The 19,976-nt window shown below is 42.7% G+C and overlaps 1 protein-coding gene across 1 annotated transcript; it reads left to right on the forward strand.

Moving 5' to 3' along the window:
• The first annotated feature begins 1,169 nt into the window (after positions 1 to 1,169).
• capn15 (calpain 15) lies at positions 1,170 to 19,430 on the forward strand. Its single transcript, XM_079488107.1, has 12 exons — positions 1,170 to 1,587; positions 9,177 to 10,653; positions 13,626 to 13,834; positions 13,916 to 14,099; positions 14,196 to 14,419; positions 15,334 to 15,459; positions 15,632 to 15,784; positions 15,911 to 16,072; positions 16,156 to 16,382; positions 16,463 to 16,626; positions 17,643 to 17,821; positions 18,104 to 19,430. Exons 2-12 carry the CDS (start codon positions 9,199 to 9,201, stop codon positions 18,279 to 18,281), a joined length of 3,261 nt encoding a protein of 1,086 aa, XP_079344233.1. The 5' UTR covers positions 1,170 to 1,587; positions 9,177 to 9,198; the 3' UTR covers positions 18,282 to 19,430.
• The last annotated feature ends 546 nt before the right edge of the window (positions 19,431 to 19,976 follow it).

The following is a 19,976-nucleotide window of genomic DNA, read 5'->3' on the forward strand; positions in this document are numbered from 1 at the left end:
CATTAGTTTATTAGTCAAGAGTAACTAAAGGTGCACTTAGAGCTGATTGAATAATTCCACAAAATAAATCTTATTTTGGTCAAGCTGTTTTTTTTCTTTTAGAGCATCACATCAGTGGAATGTTATACCACAATCCATCAGATCAATTTACTTGGATCATCATCTCTCTCACAGAGTGTTTAAGAACACTAAATACATAAACACTGAGGGCAAAGTTTGGAGGATTTCCCACAATGCTCAAATCTGGATTCTTACCAAGTCCTGCATTCACAGGCTCCATTAATACAGTAAATCTCCATCAAATATTTAACTGTTGTACAATTGTCCTTTTTTTCTTACGCATGCATGCATTATCCAGATATATTTAATGATATAATTAAATATATAAAAAAAATAACATCTACGCGTCTGGCCACGAGATCTTTTGGAACATGTATGAATTTGTCTCCACGGTTTCTATATCAGCAGTGTTGTTATTCTTCCACGAGATGTCACTATTGGTCATCAAAACATCACATTAGTGTTTCGCTATTTGAGACTTCTGTATAAAGTAAATCACATGTTAAATATAAACCCTACAAAAGAAAGCATTTTAAGTTCACTATGGCGTGGTTCCTATGCGTTTCTAGTATAAAATAATAAAACGTATGAAAACTGTTATCAATAAAACTCTAAAAGGTCTGTCAGTCTACTTCATTGTCAGGTCAAAGTTTGAGTCATATTAAAATATAATTCATGTTTGATATTTATTACGGGTTTCCGGGAGTTCGTCACTTACAGAAATACAGACACTAGAACGGCCCCTCGCATTGAATGTTCATGTTTACAGATCTCAATAGTTTGTCATGTGGTCAGGAACGATTGGTTTGAATACTAACTATACTATTTTTCATTGTTTATTTTTGTATTGGAGTTACATTAAAAGGTTTAAACTCCGTGTTATTTTTCCAGGATGAATTATTATGTTACACGTGGGATGTGTTATTTTTCTCCGCGCGATGCATTTGTTTTTTATTTTCTGGTTTGATTCCTAAGAATCATTTCAATGAATTAATATGGAAATGTATTATTTTGGTCTATGCCTGTTTAAATGAACGGAACATACATGCTTTCATTTGATGCGGCTCATAACATGCATCCGCTCCCTGAGCCACAGAGCGCCATCTAGAGGCAAACACGACGTATGTTTCCTAGGTAACAGCTATTGGCTAAAAACATTTACCGTCCAATTCTCTTCGCTCTCAAACACACACTAGGCATTTTGGGAAACTGTCTTCTGAAATCCGTATTCTCGACGTGAATGCGCATTACCGGCCCGGGCTTTTCTGTAGATGTACGCAGTTTGCGTTGCATTCATTTCCTCGGCGATTATTTCCATAGAGAGCATGAGAAACCCTGCGAGATTAATTCAGTAGATCTAAACATCTACACACGAACATGGATTGACGGGGGAAATACGCGTTTGTAGGATCTGTTTCGGGGTCTTTCGGCAGCAAGTTGCTCATTTTGGACCGCAGAAGGGAAACTTACACGGACAAATCTAGGAAGAGAAGATCACTTCGCCAGAGAGCTGCCTGTGCTTCACAAGTAAGATCGATCTCTTTACTAAACGAAGATCGTAACATCATGACAAACGTGATGTTTTGTCAAACGCTGTTTTCTTGGCTCTACGTGTGTTTTTATGGGATCTGTTTGTGCTCTCTGTCTCTTTAATGGAAGATACGGTGACATTAAATGTAATATTGTGTGGCTTCTTTTGAAGTTCTTTTGAAAAGTGATACAATACGACATTACGGCATTTGATTTTAAGCGGTGGTTTAAGTTGTGGTTTAGAGATAGTTTGGAGTCTGCTTTAATGATGGTTTAAGGTATGGTTTACTGTCTGGGGTCGAGGACTCGGAAGTAGGCCACTTGCTGTTCATCACTCTAAGTTGTCCAGACAGTTGTTCTCTCTCTCTCTCTTTCTCTCATGGGTCAGCTGGCTGTGTGTGTGTGTGTGTGTGTGTGTGTGTGTGTGTGTGTGTGTGTGTGTGTGTGTGTGTGTGTGTGTGTGTGTGTGTGTGTGTGTGTGTGTGTGTGTGTGTGTGTGTGTGTGTGTGTGTGTGTGTGTGTGTGTGTGTGTGTGTGTGTGTGTGTGTGTGTGTGTGTGTGTGTGTGTGTGTGTGTGTGTGTGTGTGTGTGTGTGTGTGTGTGTGTGTGTGTGTGTGTGTGTGTGTGTGTGTGTGTGTGTGTGTGTGTGTGTGTGTGTGTGTGTGTGTGTGTGTGTGTGTGTGTGTGTGTGTGTGTGTGTGTGTGTGTGTGTGTGTGTGTGTGTGTGTGTGTGTGTGTGTGTGTGTGTGTGTGTGTGTGTGTGTGTGTGTGTGTGTGTGTGTGTGTGTGTGTGTGTGTGTGTGTGTGTGTGTGTGTGTGTGTGTGTGTGTGTGTGTGTGTGTGTGTGTGGGTAGTGATGCACTTTCTCAAGAATCCGTGTGTTTCTGCAGTTGTCAGGGTCACATGCTTCAAATAAGTTTACAGATTGTGTGTTTTGTCCCAGTACATAATGCACTCTGTTATGGTTTCAATACGTTAGTACACAAACTGTCCCTCTCACCACACAAGAATCTGTTTCTGGTGTGTGCGTAACATCTTGTCAGACTAGTTTTATGAGCCGTGCTGCACTTCCTTTGTATCATGACTGAACACACATTAACTGAACATATGTGATGTTTGTACTCTGGTCAGTGCAGAGATGATGTTTCAGTGACTGAAGTTCACCACTACTCCAGTTTTCCTATCGTTGTTTTGAGGCATAAGTTATTTGCTCTTATGTGTAATTAATCAGGCCCATCATTATTGGACCCAGAACAGATAAGAGAACGTTAAACCTTAGTGGACTCTTTTCAACAGCGCTGTCGTAGTGTATTTCACGTCTAATATATCCCAAATACACTGGTTGTGTTGTCAGTGAAAGAAAGACGGTTAAAGTTGTATGCTGTAGATACAGTCTGTGTCTGTGTTCGTTATTATTAATGATTTATGATAAGCGAATCGGTTTTGCATGTATCACCTGAGGTGAAATGCTTTAAAATTCTAGTTAATTGTATCCACTTTATTATTCCAGCCCGGATGATTTACATTTGAAATGATATGCATTAATATATCAGACAGATTTATTCAAAGTGATTTGCAGATGAGGAACAAAAACATAGGCAGTTTCTCATGAAGCAGAATTACAGGACTGAGTGTTAGGGAGCTTTATTATGCATTTGGCAGACACTTTTATCCACAAAACTCACTCTGCATTCAAGGTGAACGTGATATCAGCATGTTATATGCAATTCCCGAGGATCAAACTCTTTGTAAACTTTGTCATTTCCATGAATGTAACAGAAAACGCATCATGGTTATGCTCACGAATGTACTGTTCTTATAATTATTCGTAAGAAATGAAAAAATAAAACAAACGTGACGCTGTACACTAAATCAAATGTAAGGAAACGTGAAATGAATGTCACGAGGCAAAAAACGTTCATTATAATTGATATTTCTTTTGATTTTCGTGGTGACAACAAAGTCCAGATGATATGTGTATAACACGAGCATAGGCTGAGCTCTGGATCTGCGCATGCGCGGTGCTGACTCGCTGTGATCCGCGCACCTGCGCGTGCCGGAGCGAAACCCGAATAAAGAACTGCAACATATGCCTGCATATTCGCTGAAAACTGCGCAGCAGACGCATGCGTGCTGCCATCACGAGCTCCGCGAGCAGATCCCCGCAAACACGGCTGGAGTTTATGCGGCTTGATCGTCGGCGGAGCGCGGCAGCATCATCCGGTCCAGCAGCAGCAGCATCATCCGGTCCGGCAGAATCACGAGTGACCGCAGGCAAACACCGGCCCGAGGCACCGCGCAGTCCAACGGGGATCGATCCTCATGCATCCGGATGCTTTCCGTCCCGAACCGCTTCTGAGACGCGCTTCAGTCCGAAGAATCGGAAGAACCGGAGCGCTCGAGTCCTCGGCGGGCCCGGCATCCAGCGGCCCGAGACCACTGCACCTCACCGGAGCCTTTCTGTACCCGTTAAATATTCATAGTCTCGATTTGAGTGTCAAACATGATACTCTGCTGTCTGAAGACACGGGTGTGTTCGCAGCCCGTGCTGTCTCGTTATAAACATCTGCATGAGCTTTAGATGAGACCTGGATGAGATGCGCAGCTGTGAGATGCTGGATCTGGACAGTCACTGCAGCACGTGCAGTTTGACCCTGTGAGCGCTTGCACTGGATCAGAACCAGAAAGGAGGACCATTTTTTGTGTCATCCGAGTCCATCAGAGGCTGGGCAGACACACAGACACACTCCCGGGGTTTCTGACTACGCTCCATTAAGGTTTCGTTTTCTACATTAGAAACGTACACTTTCCAGGGATGCACACTATATAAGTGGCGAAGTATCAGCAATCTGTTATTGAAAGCTAATATGATTTTGTATTCCTTTTAAAAGTGTTGTGTGAGCCTGCCATTCCTAAAAGATATAAACCTGCAGTTGCATAGCAGTGCGTCCCAGCCTTACTTAAACTCATTAGCATTCTTCGATTATGAAATAGTTTATTATTGTTCGTTCTGTTTATGGGCGTTTTTGTTTGTCATAACCTCTTAAAATGTCCACACATATATTAAACTCTTTCGACACGCTTGTTCTCCGGGACGTTGATGTTGTCGGCGATGAAAGAAATATTCTCTTCTGCAGGCGGGATGAAATGTGACGCATCGTAATCCCCGGTGACAGCTGCAGAAAGATGAGCCACGCGGACAGAGAGAGAGCGAGATGATTAGAGCGACTGCACCGTGACTCAACCAGATGCATGGAAAAACAAGCCGGGACGCAGCGCTCTAATGGAGACTGAAACTTTAGTGCTGACTGGTACAGCATTGATATTCTGCGTTTAAACCCGTGAACTGTCTCTGGAGGTTCAGTGATGTGTTGCAGCGAGGTTTCGTCCTCTCCCTCAGGCGAGATCACGGCAGGTTGAACCTCACCTGAAACGCACAGACGTGAGCTGTTGAGGAATAACGGGAATCTTGCGAGTGTTTTTAGACTTCATCGGGCACGGCATGCTTGCGTGAATCCAAATCTTTGTCAGTCACCATCTCGAACGTCGGAGACAGGAGGAGATGTGTGATTGACACTTGACCTTTGTTTGTTTGTTTACGTTTATGAACGGCAACGAGACGGGTGTGTTTACGAGTCGCTTGCGTTCGTGGCAATGGGGAGTTCTGCATCTTCTCTGACCACAGACAGAGAGTCAGATCACGGGTTCGGCACCGCTCCGTTCCCCCCCGCGCCTCCGATGGGCTGGCTCAGAACCAGCCACAGCAGTCCGGTATGGGGGACCACCTTCATCACCCGCCAACAACAACAGCAGCCAATCCCCCACAGAGAACGCAGGTAACGCACGAGTGTGAGACGACATGGCAACATCCCATGATGTTAAAGGAGGGGAAAAATGACCAAACTCTCCACACCTGCACACAGGCGTTTGCTTTGCACTCTGGGTAGTCCAGTTAGATCACGAATGAATTGCAGTGGAATGTTTGCGTGTCGATAGGCGTGTAACTCAAAGTGTTTGTCAGTCAATACAGTAAATAAGTCAAACATGCTGGACAGATTATGAATGTGTGTGTGTGATAAACAGATGGTCAGGATGGAGCAGATGGCTCTACAGCCACTCCGACTGAAGGAATTTATTTTCACTATAGAGGATTTTCCCTTTAACACTGTTTGCCAGGGGCGGCCCGTGCACAGAGGGCACGTTTCTGTCTGTCAGTATATGTTTGTTTAATGCATGTCATGTGTTCTTTTCATAGACTAAGTCATATCTGTGTGACGTGCTGGGGCAGGTATATGACCAAACTGTATTTATTGTTTTAACATGCACTCTACTGTGAAGTAGTTCCTCATCAGTCTAAACCGTCGCATTGTAACAATAAGGTTCCATCTGCATTCTGAGCAGTTTTGATTTTTAACTAAAACCTTTTTGTTTTAAAAAAAAGTCCTGAAATGTACACAATGTAAAGAAAAAACATCACACAATGTAAATAACTCTATTTTGACGACAAATTCAGATAGAACCTTATCAGTTGAAGGCGACGAAATGTAAAGCGTATGTAAAAGATTTTGTCTAGAAAGTCGAAAGTGTTCAAATATAATATCTATATGTTTTATTTTAAAGGAAACGTTCACATCAAAATCAAGTTATTTTTTTTTACAAATTCAAGTTATTTTTTAACATGTTTTAAGACCTCGGTCATCGTGCACCACAAAAATATATTTAAGAGATTTCCAGGCTTCCTCATAGACATCATGGTAATAGTTGTTAAAGTCCAGAGAAGTTTTTGCCCAACCGTACAAACCGAATGTGTGGAAGTGCTCTAGTGAACACTCACCATAGACTAACAAGACGGAGGAGGATATATCGATTAAAGTCATTATTTTGGTTTGTTTTTCGTCGCTTAAAAAACATTCAACTGAACCACGTCTTTAGTACTTTTCTGGACCTTGACAACATCTATTACCATGATGTCTATGAGGAGGCCTGGAAATCTCTTTGTGCTCCGAAGACATCCGGAGGTCTTAAAACATGTTAAAACTAAAAAGTCACAATTTAGATCTTGATATGAACTTTTCCTTTAATTTATAAACAACAAACCACTTGTTTCCAGGCTTGTAGCTCTCTCTCTATCTCTCTCTCGCTCTCTATCTCTCTCGCTCTCTGTTCAGACATGCCTAAACTATTTTGATGTGACTGTTTTTTTTTTTGCATGTCATTCACGGGTCATACGTGTGGATGTGTGATGTGTAGAAACAGTTTCAAATCCGACCGCGACATCATCAGACACAGTTGTGAAATGTTTGAGGTTGAAGTGACAGCATGATGGATGGGCTGCACGTACATTCATAGATCTTCATTTCTAAGTGTGTTCAGCTGAGGACTGTGTTTGCGACACAAAGGTCATGGCTTCAATTCCTTGTGAACACACATACTGAAAAATGATATAGCTTGCACTCTGAGTCACTTTGGATAAAAGCGTCTGCTATGGAAAACTGGTCATCTCAAGCTTACACGTTTAAACTTCTATATTTTAAAACATTTAGTTGGGATTCTAATTTGGAAGACTGAGGAAGAATGTTTCAAAGATAGAGTCCATGTCTCTGACAATGTCTTTATCACATTTTTGAGGAAACATAAATGACTTTTCTCTTAATAATAACAATGCTGCATACAGTAATTGTTTTTCACATGCATATTTGTTAATGTTATAGTTTTCGTGTCTTGAAGGGACAATAAAACAGAGAACTAAACATTTGTCATCATTTATTCCCGTCACGTGTTTGAAAATCTGAATGTGACCCTTTCTTCAGTGAAACACAAAATAAGAAATTGTTCATACAACTGATGTGACGTCAGAGTGGGGTTCAATGTTGTTTCGATTATCAACATTCTTCAAAATATCTTCTTTTGTGTTCTGCAGCAGAAAGAAACTCATACGGGTTTGAAATGACATGTGGGGGAATGAATTTGAAATGAAATGAAATTTTATTTGGATGAAACACTTCTTTACATCCCGTCGTCCCCCTAGAGATACAGTATCAAAACATTCTGTTTAATTCCACCCATTAAGACGCAAATCCTCACTGTTTTGCTGTGATACGAATAGTAAATATTTGGTTGGGAATATATATGACCTCTTTAGGCGTTCCATCGAGCAGAAGATACAGCAGCTCGACTGACAGGCCTGGAGGAACATGTTTTTATTTTTTTTGCGGCACCATCTGCCAAACGCGGCTGTTGGTTTCTGAAAGTTGTGCGAGTAAAACCAACGGCTGTCATCGACCTTTTTAACAACTGTCACACGCAGTCGCCGGTTAAGAGAGTGCTCAGACGGGCTCACCACTGGAGCTCGTGCTGTAAGACAAGACACGTATGAATTATTCTCACTGCTGAAATTGTTTTATCATTGTACATTTATAAAGGTTGAGCAGTGCAGGAACTTACATTTCTGTTGATGGTTCTCTGTTAGCCAATGGCTTATCATGCTTTAATTTGGGATGATGATGGTGAATCATGGATATGTCGAAGTGTTTGTTTCCAACATGTCGCTCTATATGACAGTGTGTGTGTCTCTATGTGATTATTATCTTTATGTTTCGAGTGTTCTGGGTTGTTGACCTCTCTATGGTTAATTTGGAGTTATTTCCATAGCAACAAGGTCCACCAATCACAATTCAGAATGAACTCTATCTCTAATGTACATAGACATACTTTAGACCTCACACTCTTTCTCTCGTTGTCCTTCTCAAATATCTTAAGACACGTGAGTTGTTCTTCAGACCTTCATGAGTATGGGGTCAGAAACATATGGCAAGCGGTTTGCCTTCTTCCAAAGTTGCTAGTGTTCCATTTTCATCTTGGTTCAGATCTCTTTCATATTGAAATGTTTTTTAAGTGGAATTAAACTTGCGGTTTCAACTTCATTGCAGTCCAGGAGGAACCTTAGTATCACAATGACACTGGATTTGCGTAACGCAAGTGTTTTCTCGCCTCTTTGTTCTTTGGAAACGACTCTTTCAAATGGGTTCCAGTCGAGCTGGTCGCTGCACGTTCAGAAAGCATGCAGCCAAAGTCATGATGGTTATGGAATGTTGTTCTGTCACATACAATCGTGAAATATTACCAATGAATTACTTGTGAATTGCTAGCTATGTTATTATTTCATGGAACACCCAGCTATAGCGCTCGCTTCTTCCTCTCTCTTGCATGTACGCTCGGATAACACACAAGCGCTCTGTGTGTCATGGGACGGGGGCCAGTTCTGTTTGACCAGTGTTAATGGCTGTGACTCACAGAACTCGACGTCTTATTGCGTGTGTGTGATATTTTCTTTTATGCCGGTGGGCCAAATGTCTCGTCATGTTGACAGTGAACTGAGCTGACCAACAGTATATTAAACCGAGTTTGCCAAATATCATGTCTCTTAAACATTAATATTCAATCCGTCATGTTCTCTTTTTTAACAGTGTTAGCTGTAACACTTCCAGCAATCCTTCAATGTCATCTGATCATTTCTTGTGTATGTTGTTTGTGCTTCAACATCTAATTCTTCTCTCTCTCTCTCTCTCTCTCTCTCTCTCTTTCAGTCATTCTCATTCTCCGGGTTCGATGGCAGCAGTCGTGAGGAATTCTGATTGGTCATGTGGACGCTGTACGTTCCTTAACTCCAGCGGTTCTCTGCGTTGCTCCATTTGCGAAGCTCCCCGACAGAAGCCGGATCTCAACCACATTCTGCGTCTCAGCAGCGCCGAGGAACCTCGATGGTCCTGCCCTCGCTGTACTTTGACCAATCACCATGGAATAGTTTCCTGTTCCGTCTGCGGAGCCACTCCAGTTACCCCCAATGGACCCCTTCTGCCTAAGCAGCCCTCGCCCGTTCTCATGGAGTCTGTATCCAGCCCAGAAGCCAAAGGTCAGGTAGCCAATGGAGCGCTTCGGTGCGCAGAGCCCAACGGGGAGGTGTCTATGAGTGGCGTTGGTTCCTCGGAATGGGCATGTCCTCGCTGTACGTTGGTAAACACCCCGGTGGCGCTTTCGTGCTCGGCTTGTGGCGGCCCACGTAAACTTTCCCTGCCAAAGATTCCCCCCGAAGCCCTAGTGGTACCCGAGGTGCGCACGCCCGTTGCAGGCTTCCCCACGCAGGCCACGGGAGCAACCGTGCCACTTCTCATTGATCTGACTGAGGACTCTTCACCCCAGGTGCCGTCTGAGACCCCGTCTCCGCCTCCCAATCCCGCCCCGTTTCTTCCCCCTACCTTATCCTCGCTTCAGAATAATCCCGTACCTCGTAGCCGCAGAGAAGTCCCGCCTCCCGGACGGCCACCAAACCCCGTCCCTTCTCCCACATCCCCCTCTACCGGCCCGTCCACCAAACACAAGCCCCTTCCATCCTCAGACAATTACCCACTCAAGCGCCTTAGTGTGCTGGAGGAGGAGCCGCCTAACAATCCCGCCCTGCCGATCACGTCTCCGCCATCTTGGAAATGCCCTGGATGTTCCGCTCCGACGGCTCCTCCCTCATCGTCCGCAGGCCGCTGCGATGCATGTCGAGGCTCTCGGCCTGGCTCGGGTGGAGATGTCATAGATGTGATGGGCGAATCGGTCCGGTTTACACCCGCGTCGCCCTCCAGCCCGGACTTCAGCTCTTGGGCCTGTTCCAAATGTACGTTACGCAATCCGACGGGAGCGGGTCACTGCACGGCTTGCGGATCCTCCAAATTGCACGGTTTCTCTGAGCCGTCCACCTCCTCCTCCAGTTCTCGGAAACAACCGCACTCCCACTCGCGTGCCTTGACCACCACCTCTTCCTCCAGCTCCTTGCTGCCGTCCGGAGGGGCACAGGACAAGAGTGCGTGTCAGTGGACGTGTCCTGCATGCACGCTGCTGAACGAGGGACAGATAAAGCACTGCGCCGCCTGTCACACAGCGCAGCAATACCTGAGTCTGCGGAAAACCTGCAAGCCACTCAAACGCAGGGAGAGCATGCACGTGGAGGCGCGCAGACGCACGGACGAGGGGGAAGCCAAGGGGTTGTTGGAAAATATCGTCAGCTTCTGTAGAGAGGTAAGAGACTGTTCAATAAGAATTCAATCTGTTTGCATGTGTGTTTTCAGAGATTTAACTATACAAATTGACCTCAACTCCAAAAATAATGATTACAAATTAGAAGTATCCAAAAGTGCATTCAATGTGCTTTACTGTTTCCTTTCATTTGATTGGGTGTCTATTGATTTTTGTTAAGTGCAGAGAAAATCCAATTATAGGCTCAGTAAATGATTCAATAAACCGTATCAGCTGTTTTCACGTAATGGACGATTTCCAATAATGTTGATAATAGATCAGTAGTTGGCTGATAGCGGCTGATCCATTGATTCATCTCTCTCAGTCTCTGACCTTCGTATTACACAGCTGTGTGGTGGTAGTCCAGCCGTTTGCCTCTGGTCTGATAAATATTTGATGTATTTCTGAGGGAATGTGTTCACACTCTGTTGCCAGCTTGTCCTCAAAACAGTTGTTCAGCTCACAAAGATGTATTCAGACATGAGGGACATTTAAACACTTGCCCACTGAAGTGAGGGACGTCTGCTGTTCTCTTCAGTTAGGGTCTATCAATGAAGGCTTATTGATGGGTTGCCATGCCAATTCTTATTCTCTATCCTCTTCCATATTTACATGAGTGCTTCAAGGACGCGAACATTTTAGCCAACTTCAGATACTGGATCTTTTAAAGCTACACAACCTTTTGGTCAAAACTGGACAGAAATCTGTTTATAAGTGCATAACAATAACATTGAGTGTTTTCTTGTGAATTTTCATGGAAATTGTCCATTTGACTTTAACCTAAAGTTTATCAAGTAACCTGCAGAAGTTAGACTGCTTGCATTAAATGGACGATGACCTCTTCTCTTCTTTAAAGATGTGTTTATTATATAGAACGGCAGAGTTCCTGCTTTTTTTATGAAGATTATTCTCTCAGGTTTTTTTAATTTAGAATAGGGCTGAATAAAAGTTTGTGTTTACATAATATTGTCTGTGTACTGTGCATATTAATTATTATTCATGCATTAATGTATTTATTTATAAACACAAAAAGATACGCTGCATATATACATATTTAGGACAAATTAGCAAATTTATAATAAACATTTAAACATTAATATTTTTCTTAAATATGTAAATGTAGGTATATGTGTTTATAAATAGAAAAAATGATAACATGCACAGTACACAGACATATATTATGTAAACACAAACTTTTTACCGGCTTTATCATTTGACAGCCCTAGTATAGAACCCATGTCCCTGTGAACCGGAAGTTGAGATCGCTTTTACTTACGTATTTTGACGCATTTCAGAGTGAAATGAAACTTCTAATGAGAAAAATCGTGGGCGTGGCTTGCGTCAGTTAAGATGGAAAGTCATTACAGGAAGGAAGTCCATTTTCAGATTTTGACTCTAGATTATGAGGGCACACGATTTCTAAAGACAGAATGACCCACATTGATGGGTGAACTATTTACAATAAACTAATAAAAAATTGGCATTTAAAGTTTTAATTTCACTGGGACTTTAAAGATGCTCATAATCTCTGTCTCTCTAAGAATTCTTGTCTGTCCCGTGCAGCGAGAAGACATTTGAAGATACAATCGTTTCGAATCATTTAAATTTTTCAGCCTTTACATGGAGGTACATGCTTTTAAATTGGTGCTTTTGTTTCCAGCTTGTGCAGTTAAAACACTGAAGTATCAAGAGAGCTCATGATCTCAGAATGGTAAGACCCGATCAAACGCTTCAGATTGGACCAGCCGTTGTTGGGTGATGTGATGAATCTCTAGTGAGTGATGTGTGATTGGATTTCATTGAGATGTTGTACGGAGGAGTCGATAAAGGATCAATACTACATGATACCAATCCTCAAGTTAACTATAGACTGACTCCATACTAAAACTAAATCCTGACACGACTTACAAGAGCACAGTTGTGTTGATGCTTTTTCTCCAAACAAGTCCTCAGGTCACCCTTTACATTACACAACAGCATTCGTTTACGTTACTGATGAAGGATTGGATTAGTTGTTTGTGTATTTTTCACTGTCTACTTAGTTAATACTAAAAGGTTAATATGGAATCATGTAAATGAAGCGAAATGTCTCAAATGTTCAACTTGAAATGTGTATTTAATACTTATCATCGTAAAGCCAGCTGTTATATGTACATTATTTTGTCCTGCCCTGTAGGTTTAGATCAGCAACACACGATTGATTTTTCTGCACTTTTTGCAGTTAAAAGTATAATGGTAACATTTATCAACTCTCTTTCCTTGTCAAAAGGCGAATGTGATGTCAAGAGAAGTTAATGGACTGACTTTTAGTTCGACCACACACTCGTGTATGAACGTCTCCCCGGCCGGCGCTCCAATCTGGTGCTGTCTGCGCTGGCGAGCTGGGAGATGTATTTTTAGAAATGGTTGCGGTAGCAATTAAACATCTCCCCAGAGACCAAATGACCCCTATTCCTCCAACACACACGGGCTTTTCCTGAAGCGACAAAACAGAATCAGGTGCAGGAGGAGCGTGAGAATGAATCTGTCTTTCTCTTGTAGGGCTGTGCAATTATTCAAAAATGAATCGTAATCGTCAATTTTCATGTACTTCAGCAATTACAAAAACAAAATGATCGAGGTAAACAATTATTGTGCCGCATTCCATTTTGCAAGGATCCTCTCTTTTCTTGTAGTATAAATCCACAGCGCACACCTTTCCTTTATGTTCCTATGTTGTTTTAAAGGTTGATGAGTAATCATGGTAAATCATCGGGATCTCAATATTGGCCCAAATAATCGCGATTATGATTTGTGTCAGCCCTTGCTTCTTGTTTCTTCAGGGCTGTTACTCATCTCATCTGATGCATACTGTAGTATGTGAACTATTAAGGGTGTTGATGTCGTTCAGTAAGATTTGAGTGGGATTGTGTATTTATGTGTATGCTCCATTCCATTCTGTCAAAATGTCAGAAGTTGTGGTGTGTTTGTTTCAGAACGCGGTGAACTTCGTCGACGACAGTTTTCCTCCAGGTCCAGGTTCGGTTGGCTTTCCCGAGAACGACAGTGTCCAGCAGCGAATCAAAAAGTGGCTCCGCCCTCATGAGATAAACTGCAATAATTTTAAGGATCGTGGGGTGAAGTGGTCTGTGTTTAGGACGCCGCGGCCCTCTGACATACTGCAAGGACTGCTGGGAAACTGCTGGTAAGGGACGAGTTGATCATTTTTAAACGGTTCTTTAGAGAAAGGGAATCACATTGTCATGTTGTGTTCTCGCGTTTTCAGGTTCTTAAGCGCTCTGGCGGTCCTCGCCGAACGGCCTGAATTGGTGGAGCGTGTGATGATCACCAGAACAATCTGTCCAGAGGGGGCGTATCAGGTCCGGCTGTGTAAAGACGGCACATGGACGACTGTTCTGGTGGATGACATGCTGCCTTGCGACGAGTACGGATTTCTGCTCTTCTCACAGGTCCGCTTGACTGCCAGCGTGTCACGTGAACAAATGACTTGAACAACATTGTACAGACGAAACTGATTCGGTTTGGTCCGTGTCTTGTCTCTTCAGGCTCAGAGGAGGCAGCTGTGGGTGGCGCTGATAGAGAAAGCTCTGGCGAAGCTCCACGGCTCGTATTTTGCGTTGCAGGCGGGTCGCGCCATCGAAGGTTTGGCCACTCTCACCGGCGCCCCCTGTGAAAGTCTGATGCTGCAGGTCAGCTCAACCAACCCGCGTGAAGAACCCATCGACACGGACCTCATATGGGCCAAAATGCTCAGCTCCAAAGAAGCAGGGTAAGACACGCTCAAGTTGGAGTTAATTTAGCACGTTCAACATTTCATGAACATTTTAAAGGTGCCGCTCTCTGGCGTTTTATTATGTTTTTTGGGTGTTGAGCAATGGATGTTTCAAAAAACACTTACATTTTTCAAGTCTATTGTTCACAGCTGTCCCTCTTCTATTTAGTCCCTCGTTCCGAAACGCTCTGATTGGTAAATCTGACCCAGTCTGTCGTGATTGGCTCCCCGCTTAGAGCGTTTTAGAGCGTACTATGGCGAGGGAAATTATCGGTTATATCAATTAACACTAATAACAGAAGCGTTAGTTTTGCCTTTTATATTGGACCCGAGTTGGATAATAAAACAAGCAGTAGCTCATTCAAATCCCAAAAATTCTATTATTTCTTCTTTTGAATCTCTGTTAGATCAAAAGCCTCTGTGATCAGTGAAATGTCATTGATATAAATGAATGTGATTTAATATAAATGTCTAAATGAAAATGGATTCTAAATGCAATTCTGAATTTAATTTAATTGTAGACTGTTTCATCTCAACAACATAAACAAACTACTGCACTTTCGCACTTTTGTGACCCCCAACTTAACTTCCCTGTCGATTTTTTCTGATAACAATCTAAAGATTGTTGTAAGATTGTAAATCGAATACAATTATTATAGAGTAAAATAATACACATTAATATGAACATAAATTAAACAAAATATTAAGAGTTTTATTATCAGACACTAGCCAAATACAAACCAGAATTTATCTGGGGGACAAGCACGTTCGCGTCCGATTAAACTATAATATGATCTATATTTATAAATTAAGTTTCTTATTAAATGTATTTTATATTATTATCAAGTTCTGTGAAATTCATTTTGATATGAATATAAATTTTCCGTGTTGTGGTTTATGTCTGGTTTCAGTTTTCTGATGGGGGCGTCCTGTGGGGGCGGGAACATGAAGGTGGATGATATGGTTTATGAATCTCTGGGGCTTCGCCCAAGACACGCCTACTCCATACTGGACGTCAGAGACGTTCAGGGCTACAGGTGAGACAACAAACACAACACACATACAACTTGGATGTATTTCAATCCTAAACATATCAAAAAAAATGTGAATAACGTAAATAAACATGTGAATGAGGAAGTAAATGAACTTTTACAACTGAAAAACGAGAACATCTGTGGTAAATGAGTTTATCTGGTTGTTTTGTGTCAGACTGCTGCGCTTGAGGAACCCATGGGGCCGGTTCTCCTGGAATGGTTCCTGGTCAGATGAGTGGGCCGATTGGCCGCAGCACCTGCGACACGAGCTGATGGCACACGGCAGTAGTGAGGGCGTCTTCTGGATGGAATATACCGACTTCATTAAGTACGTTTCTTTCTAAACATCTACCATGTTGTGTGTCAACTTCCCTCCAAAGCTCATTTGTATTTACCAACTCATGTGTGATCATATCGAGAATCTTTTCTTCATGTTTGTTGCATCCGTGTGCAGGTACTTTGACTCTGTGGATATCTGTAAGATTCATCCAGATTGGCAGGAGGTGCGTCTGCAGGGCTGTTTCCCGTGTCGAGCGAGTAAACCCGTCACCGTCACCGCCCTCACGGTTCTTGAACGGACCGCGCTGGAGTTCGCCCTGTTTCAGGAGGGCAGCAGGTAACACAAACAGTAAATGGCTGACGTGCAAAACAGTTTAAAATGATCAAAAAACTAAGGTAAGACGTCTCTCTATCCGCCAGGCGTTCGGACACGGCCGACAGTCACCTGTTGGATCTGTGTATCATGGTGTTCCGGGCTTCATTCGGTAGTGGGAATAAATTGGTTTTGGGCCGGCTGATGGCACACAGCAAGCGGGCGGTGAAGAAATTTGTGGGTTGTGATGTGATGCTGGAGCCGGGCGAGTACGCTGTGGTGTGTTGTGCCTTTAACCACTGGCAGATGGACCTGACTGGAGATTCCACACCAGGTACACAAACTAAACACTCGGCAGTGATAAACTGAACGTTCAGAGGATAAATAAATAGATTTGATCGGTATGTTTTTCAGTGTCCAGTCCCACCAATGCTAAGAGACCCAGTCAGGATTTCCCAGGACACATCTTGGCCATCTATAGCTCCAGACAGGTGATGGTGGAGCAGGTGGAGGCCATGTCGACCACGCTCGCCGACGCCATCATCCTATTGACAGAGAACAAGGGAGAGAGACACGAGGTCTGACATCACACCTAAGTTATTATAGTGTTGTTTTTAGTTTTACTAAGTTTTATTCATATTTTATAGCTTTCCTATGGCTCTGTGGTTAGACCATGGTGTCGGCAATGGGTTCGATCCCAGTGGGGGGTTGTATAGTACAATGCAATGCAAGTTGCTTTGTCTCAAAGCGTCTGCCAAATGCACAAATGTAATGTAAATGAGCTTCAAATTCTTTAGATTTTTATGTTCATTTTTATATTTATAGCAATTTTGTGCACCTTTTCAGTTTATTTCTGAGGCAACATTGCAATTTTTCGTTCAATAGTTTTTTTTTTATAGGCCAATATTTTCTTTGATTTCAATTTGAGTTTTTTTGAGTGTATTTCAGGAAACTGAAGTAACCTTGCATCACACACACACGCACATCATTCCAAAGCTGTCAACAACATAATCAACCACATTTTGCACATTTTCATAAATGTGTGTTCACATATCTGGATTATATTTAATAAGGTAAACCTCTCTCCCCCTCTCCCTCTCTCCCTCTCTCCCTGTCTCTCTGTCTCTCACTCTCTCCCTGTCTCTCTCTCCCCCTCTCCCTCTCTCCTTGTCTCTCTCTCTCTCTCCCCCTCTCCCTCTCTCTCTGTCTCTCTCTCTCTCTCCCCCTCTCCCTGTCTCTCTGTCTCTCTCTCTCCCCCTCTCCCTGTCTCTCTCCCTCTCTCCCTGTCTCTCTGTCTCTCTCTCTCCCCCTCTCCCTCTCTCTCTCTGTCTCTCTCTCTCTCTCTCTCCGTGTCTCTCTGTCTCTCTCTCTCCCTGTCTCTCCCTCTCTCTCTCTCTCTCTCTCTCTCTCCCTGTCTCTCTCCCTCTCTCCCTGTCTCTCTCTCTCCCCCTCTCCCTCTCTCTCTCTGTCTCTCTCTCTCTCTCTCCGTGTTTCTCTGTCTCTCTCTCTCCCTGTCTCTCCCTCCCTCTCCCTCTCTCTCTCTCTCTCTCTCTCCCTGTCTCTCTGTCTCTCTCTCTCTCTCTATCTGTTGCAGGGTCGAGAGGGAATGACATGCTACTACCTGACGCATGGGTGGGCGGGGCTCATCGTCGTCGTGGAAAACCGCCACCCAAAGTACTACCTCCATGTGTCATGTGACTGTACCGACAGCTTCAATGTGGTGTCGACCCGGGGCAGTCTGAAAACCATCGACAGCGTGCCGCCCTTACACAGGTAACACACACACATCTGAAAAACACTGACCACAAAAGACTTCTGTGGAATTTTATTTTATGTGTTGTTTAATGTATTGTTTTTTATGGTCTGACATAAACGAAAGTATTTTTGGCATTTCTCTGAAATCATCTGCCATCTTGAAGATTTTGTAATGCATTATACTTTCCACGAAGGACGTAATGTTGCTATCTTTCTGTTTCGTAATGCTGTCTAGTTAGGCAGCTCATTATCTTCCAAGTATCATCAGAATAACACACTTGTGTGATGTCGCTCACGCAGGCAGGTGTTGGTGGTCTTGTCCCAGCTGGAGGGGAACGCCGGATTCTCCATCACACACAGGTTGGCTCATCGGAAAGCAGCTCAGGCATCTTTGGGCGACTGGACGTCCAGCAAGGCCACACACTCACCTCAGCTCACCCCAGATACTGACGGACTGCACAGACCTCGACCTCTTTGACACACGCTTACACACACACACATGACATGACATAGACTGATACAGACCCACACACACACACGCAGGCACTGAGAGGGTCTGAGAGGAACTACTGAGCCAATCACACGCCTGCTTGCTGAGCCAAGACCCGCCCACTGCAAACACACAAGCTCTGTGCAAGCACACAAACACACGTTAATATGACGTAACTGTGTCTGGAGGCGATCCTGGAGTCCTGCGTACGTCTCATGTTCATCTCGCTTTGTTTTCTTCAATGTAGTTTCTGTTTCAATGAAATTTTAATCGCAAAAGGAGATGAAATAAGAAATGATATTTTGTGTAAAAATAAGAAATACATTTCACTTTATTATGCGAATAATATGAGAATCTGGAGGAGGAAAATGGTCATGGATATGGGACGTAAGTTAGTGTTTAAGGCGAAGAAAATCGTCCTGTTTTTATGACTTTACATGATTTAACAAAATGCAATTTCTTATTTCATGTTTTGCAAGCTGCGAGGCGTTCTGCATGGGTTTTGTGAGATCCGGTCAGAACGTTCAACCGTTGGGGAAATATTCTGCATGACGGCTAATGTACGAGCATATGGGGATACTTGATTCTGGTGGACGTGAACTGTGTAAACCGTGTCTTTTTATTTATTTATTCGTCTTTCTTAGAGAAGCACAAGATAAGCTGCTGAGAGAAATTACCCACGGGTCGATTGTTTTTTACATCACTGAGCTGTATGACTGATCGGGGTGTTTTCATCTGTGCTGGAATCTGATTGGTTGGTCCGTTCCTTGATAGCCTGTATTTTCTTTTATTCCATATCATTGTGAATCACTGATCTGACGTTTTCATGTGTCTTTCTTTCTCCTCTGGGTGTTGTGTCGGTCTGTGTCTCCCTCTGTTGGTGTGTGTTGGGTAGATCAACATGATCAAACACACCAACACACTCTCTCTTCTTTTGTATATTGTACAGCGCTGTTGTCCTCCGCATCAAAGTTCTCTCTGATGGACGGGAGGATCATATGTAGAATATTTTATTGAGATTCTGGGATAAAAAAAGACAAATGTACAAAAGTTTTAAATCTGTCTGGTTCATTTGCAATCTCAGGTTCTGTTGGACCAAATGACAAATAAAGTTATTTTGTTTCATTTTTTTAAATCAAGAAACATGTGAGTTTTTGTCGTTTACTGGATTTTATTCTGCCGTTGGTTTTAAAGGCATTTTTTTCTTCATGTTTTTATGCATGAACACGGATGAATAACTCTCTTTCAGAACAGGTTTTGTGGACGTGAAGGTTACTTAAATATGTTTGTTTTGTTGAAAATTTTGATAAATAAGCCATTGTTGTTTACTGTAGTATTTACTATAGTAGACTGTGAGTATATCATCGCTGGCCTTACGAAACCTCAAAATTCTCTTTTTTTTCAAACATTGAAAAAAAAACTTTTGAAGTGATTATTACGGTTTTAAAAATACTTTTATTATATATTTGCACAACCCGGTGACTAATAATAATGGTTTATGGCAAAAGAATATAAAATATGGATATACAAGGTTTTAGGAGGACAACAGCGAAATGATTATTATATTTACAACATTTGAATGTATACTGTTGTCTTCTGTGTTAGACTGAATGACACTGTAGGAAATCTACTTTCAAAAACACTATATATAGCATTTAAGAATTTTACCAAGAAGTTTACTAT

Source organism: Barbatula barbatula, assembly GCF_947034865.1.
Source record: "Barbatula barbatula genome assembly, chromosome: 23".
Lineage (NCBI taxonomy): Eukaryota > Metazoa > Chordata > Actinopteri > Cypriniformes > Nemacheilidae > Barbatula > Barbatula barbatula.

Coding starts and splice junctions, on each gene's coding strand:
- capn15 (XM_079488107.1), top strand. CDS start 9,199: ATGGCAGCAGTCGTGAGGAATTCTGATTGGTCATGTGGACGCTGTACG. Junction 15,460..15,631: donor AGAGACGTTCAGGGCTACAG/GTGAGACAACAA, acceptor GTTTTGTGTCAG/ACTGCTGCGCTTGAGGAACC. Junction 16,627..17,642: donor ACAAGGGAGAGAGACACGAG/GTCTGACATCAC, acceptor TATCTGTTGCAG/GGTCGAGAGGGAATGACATG.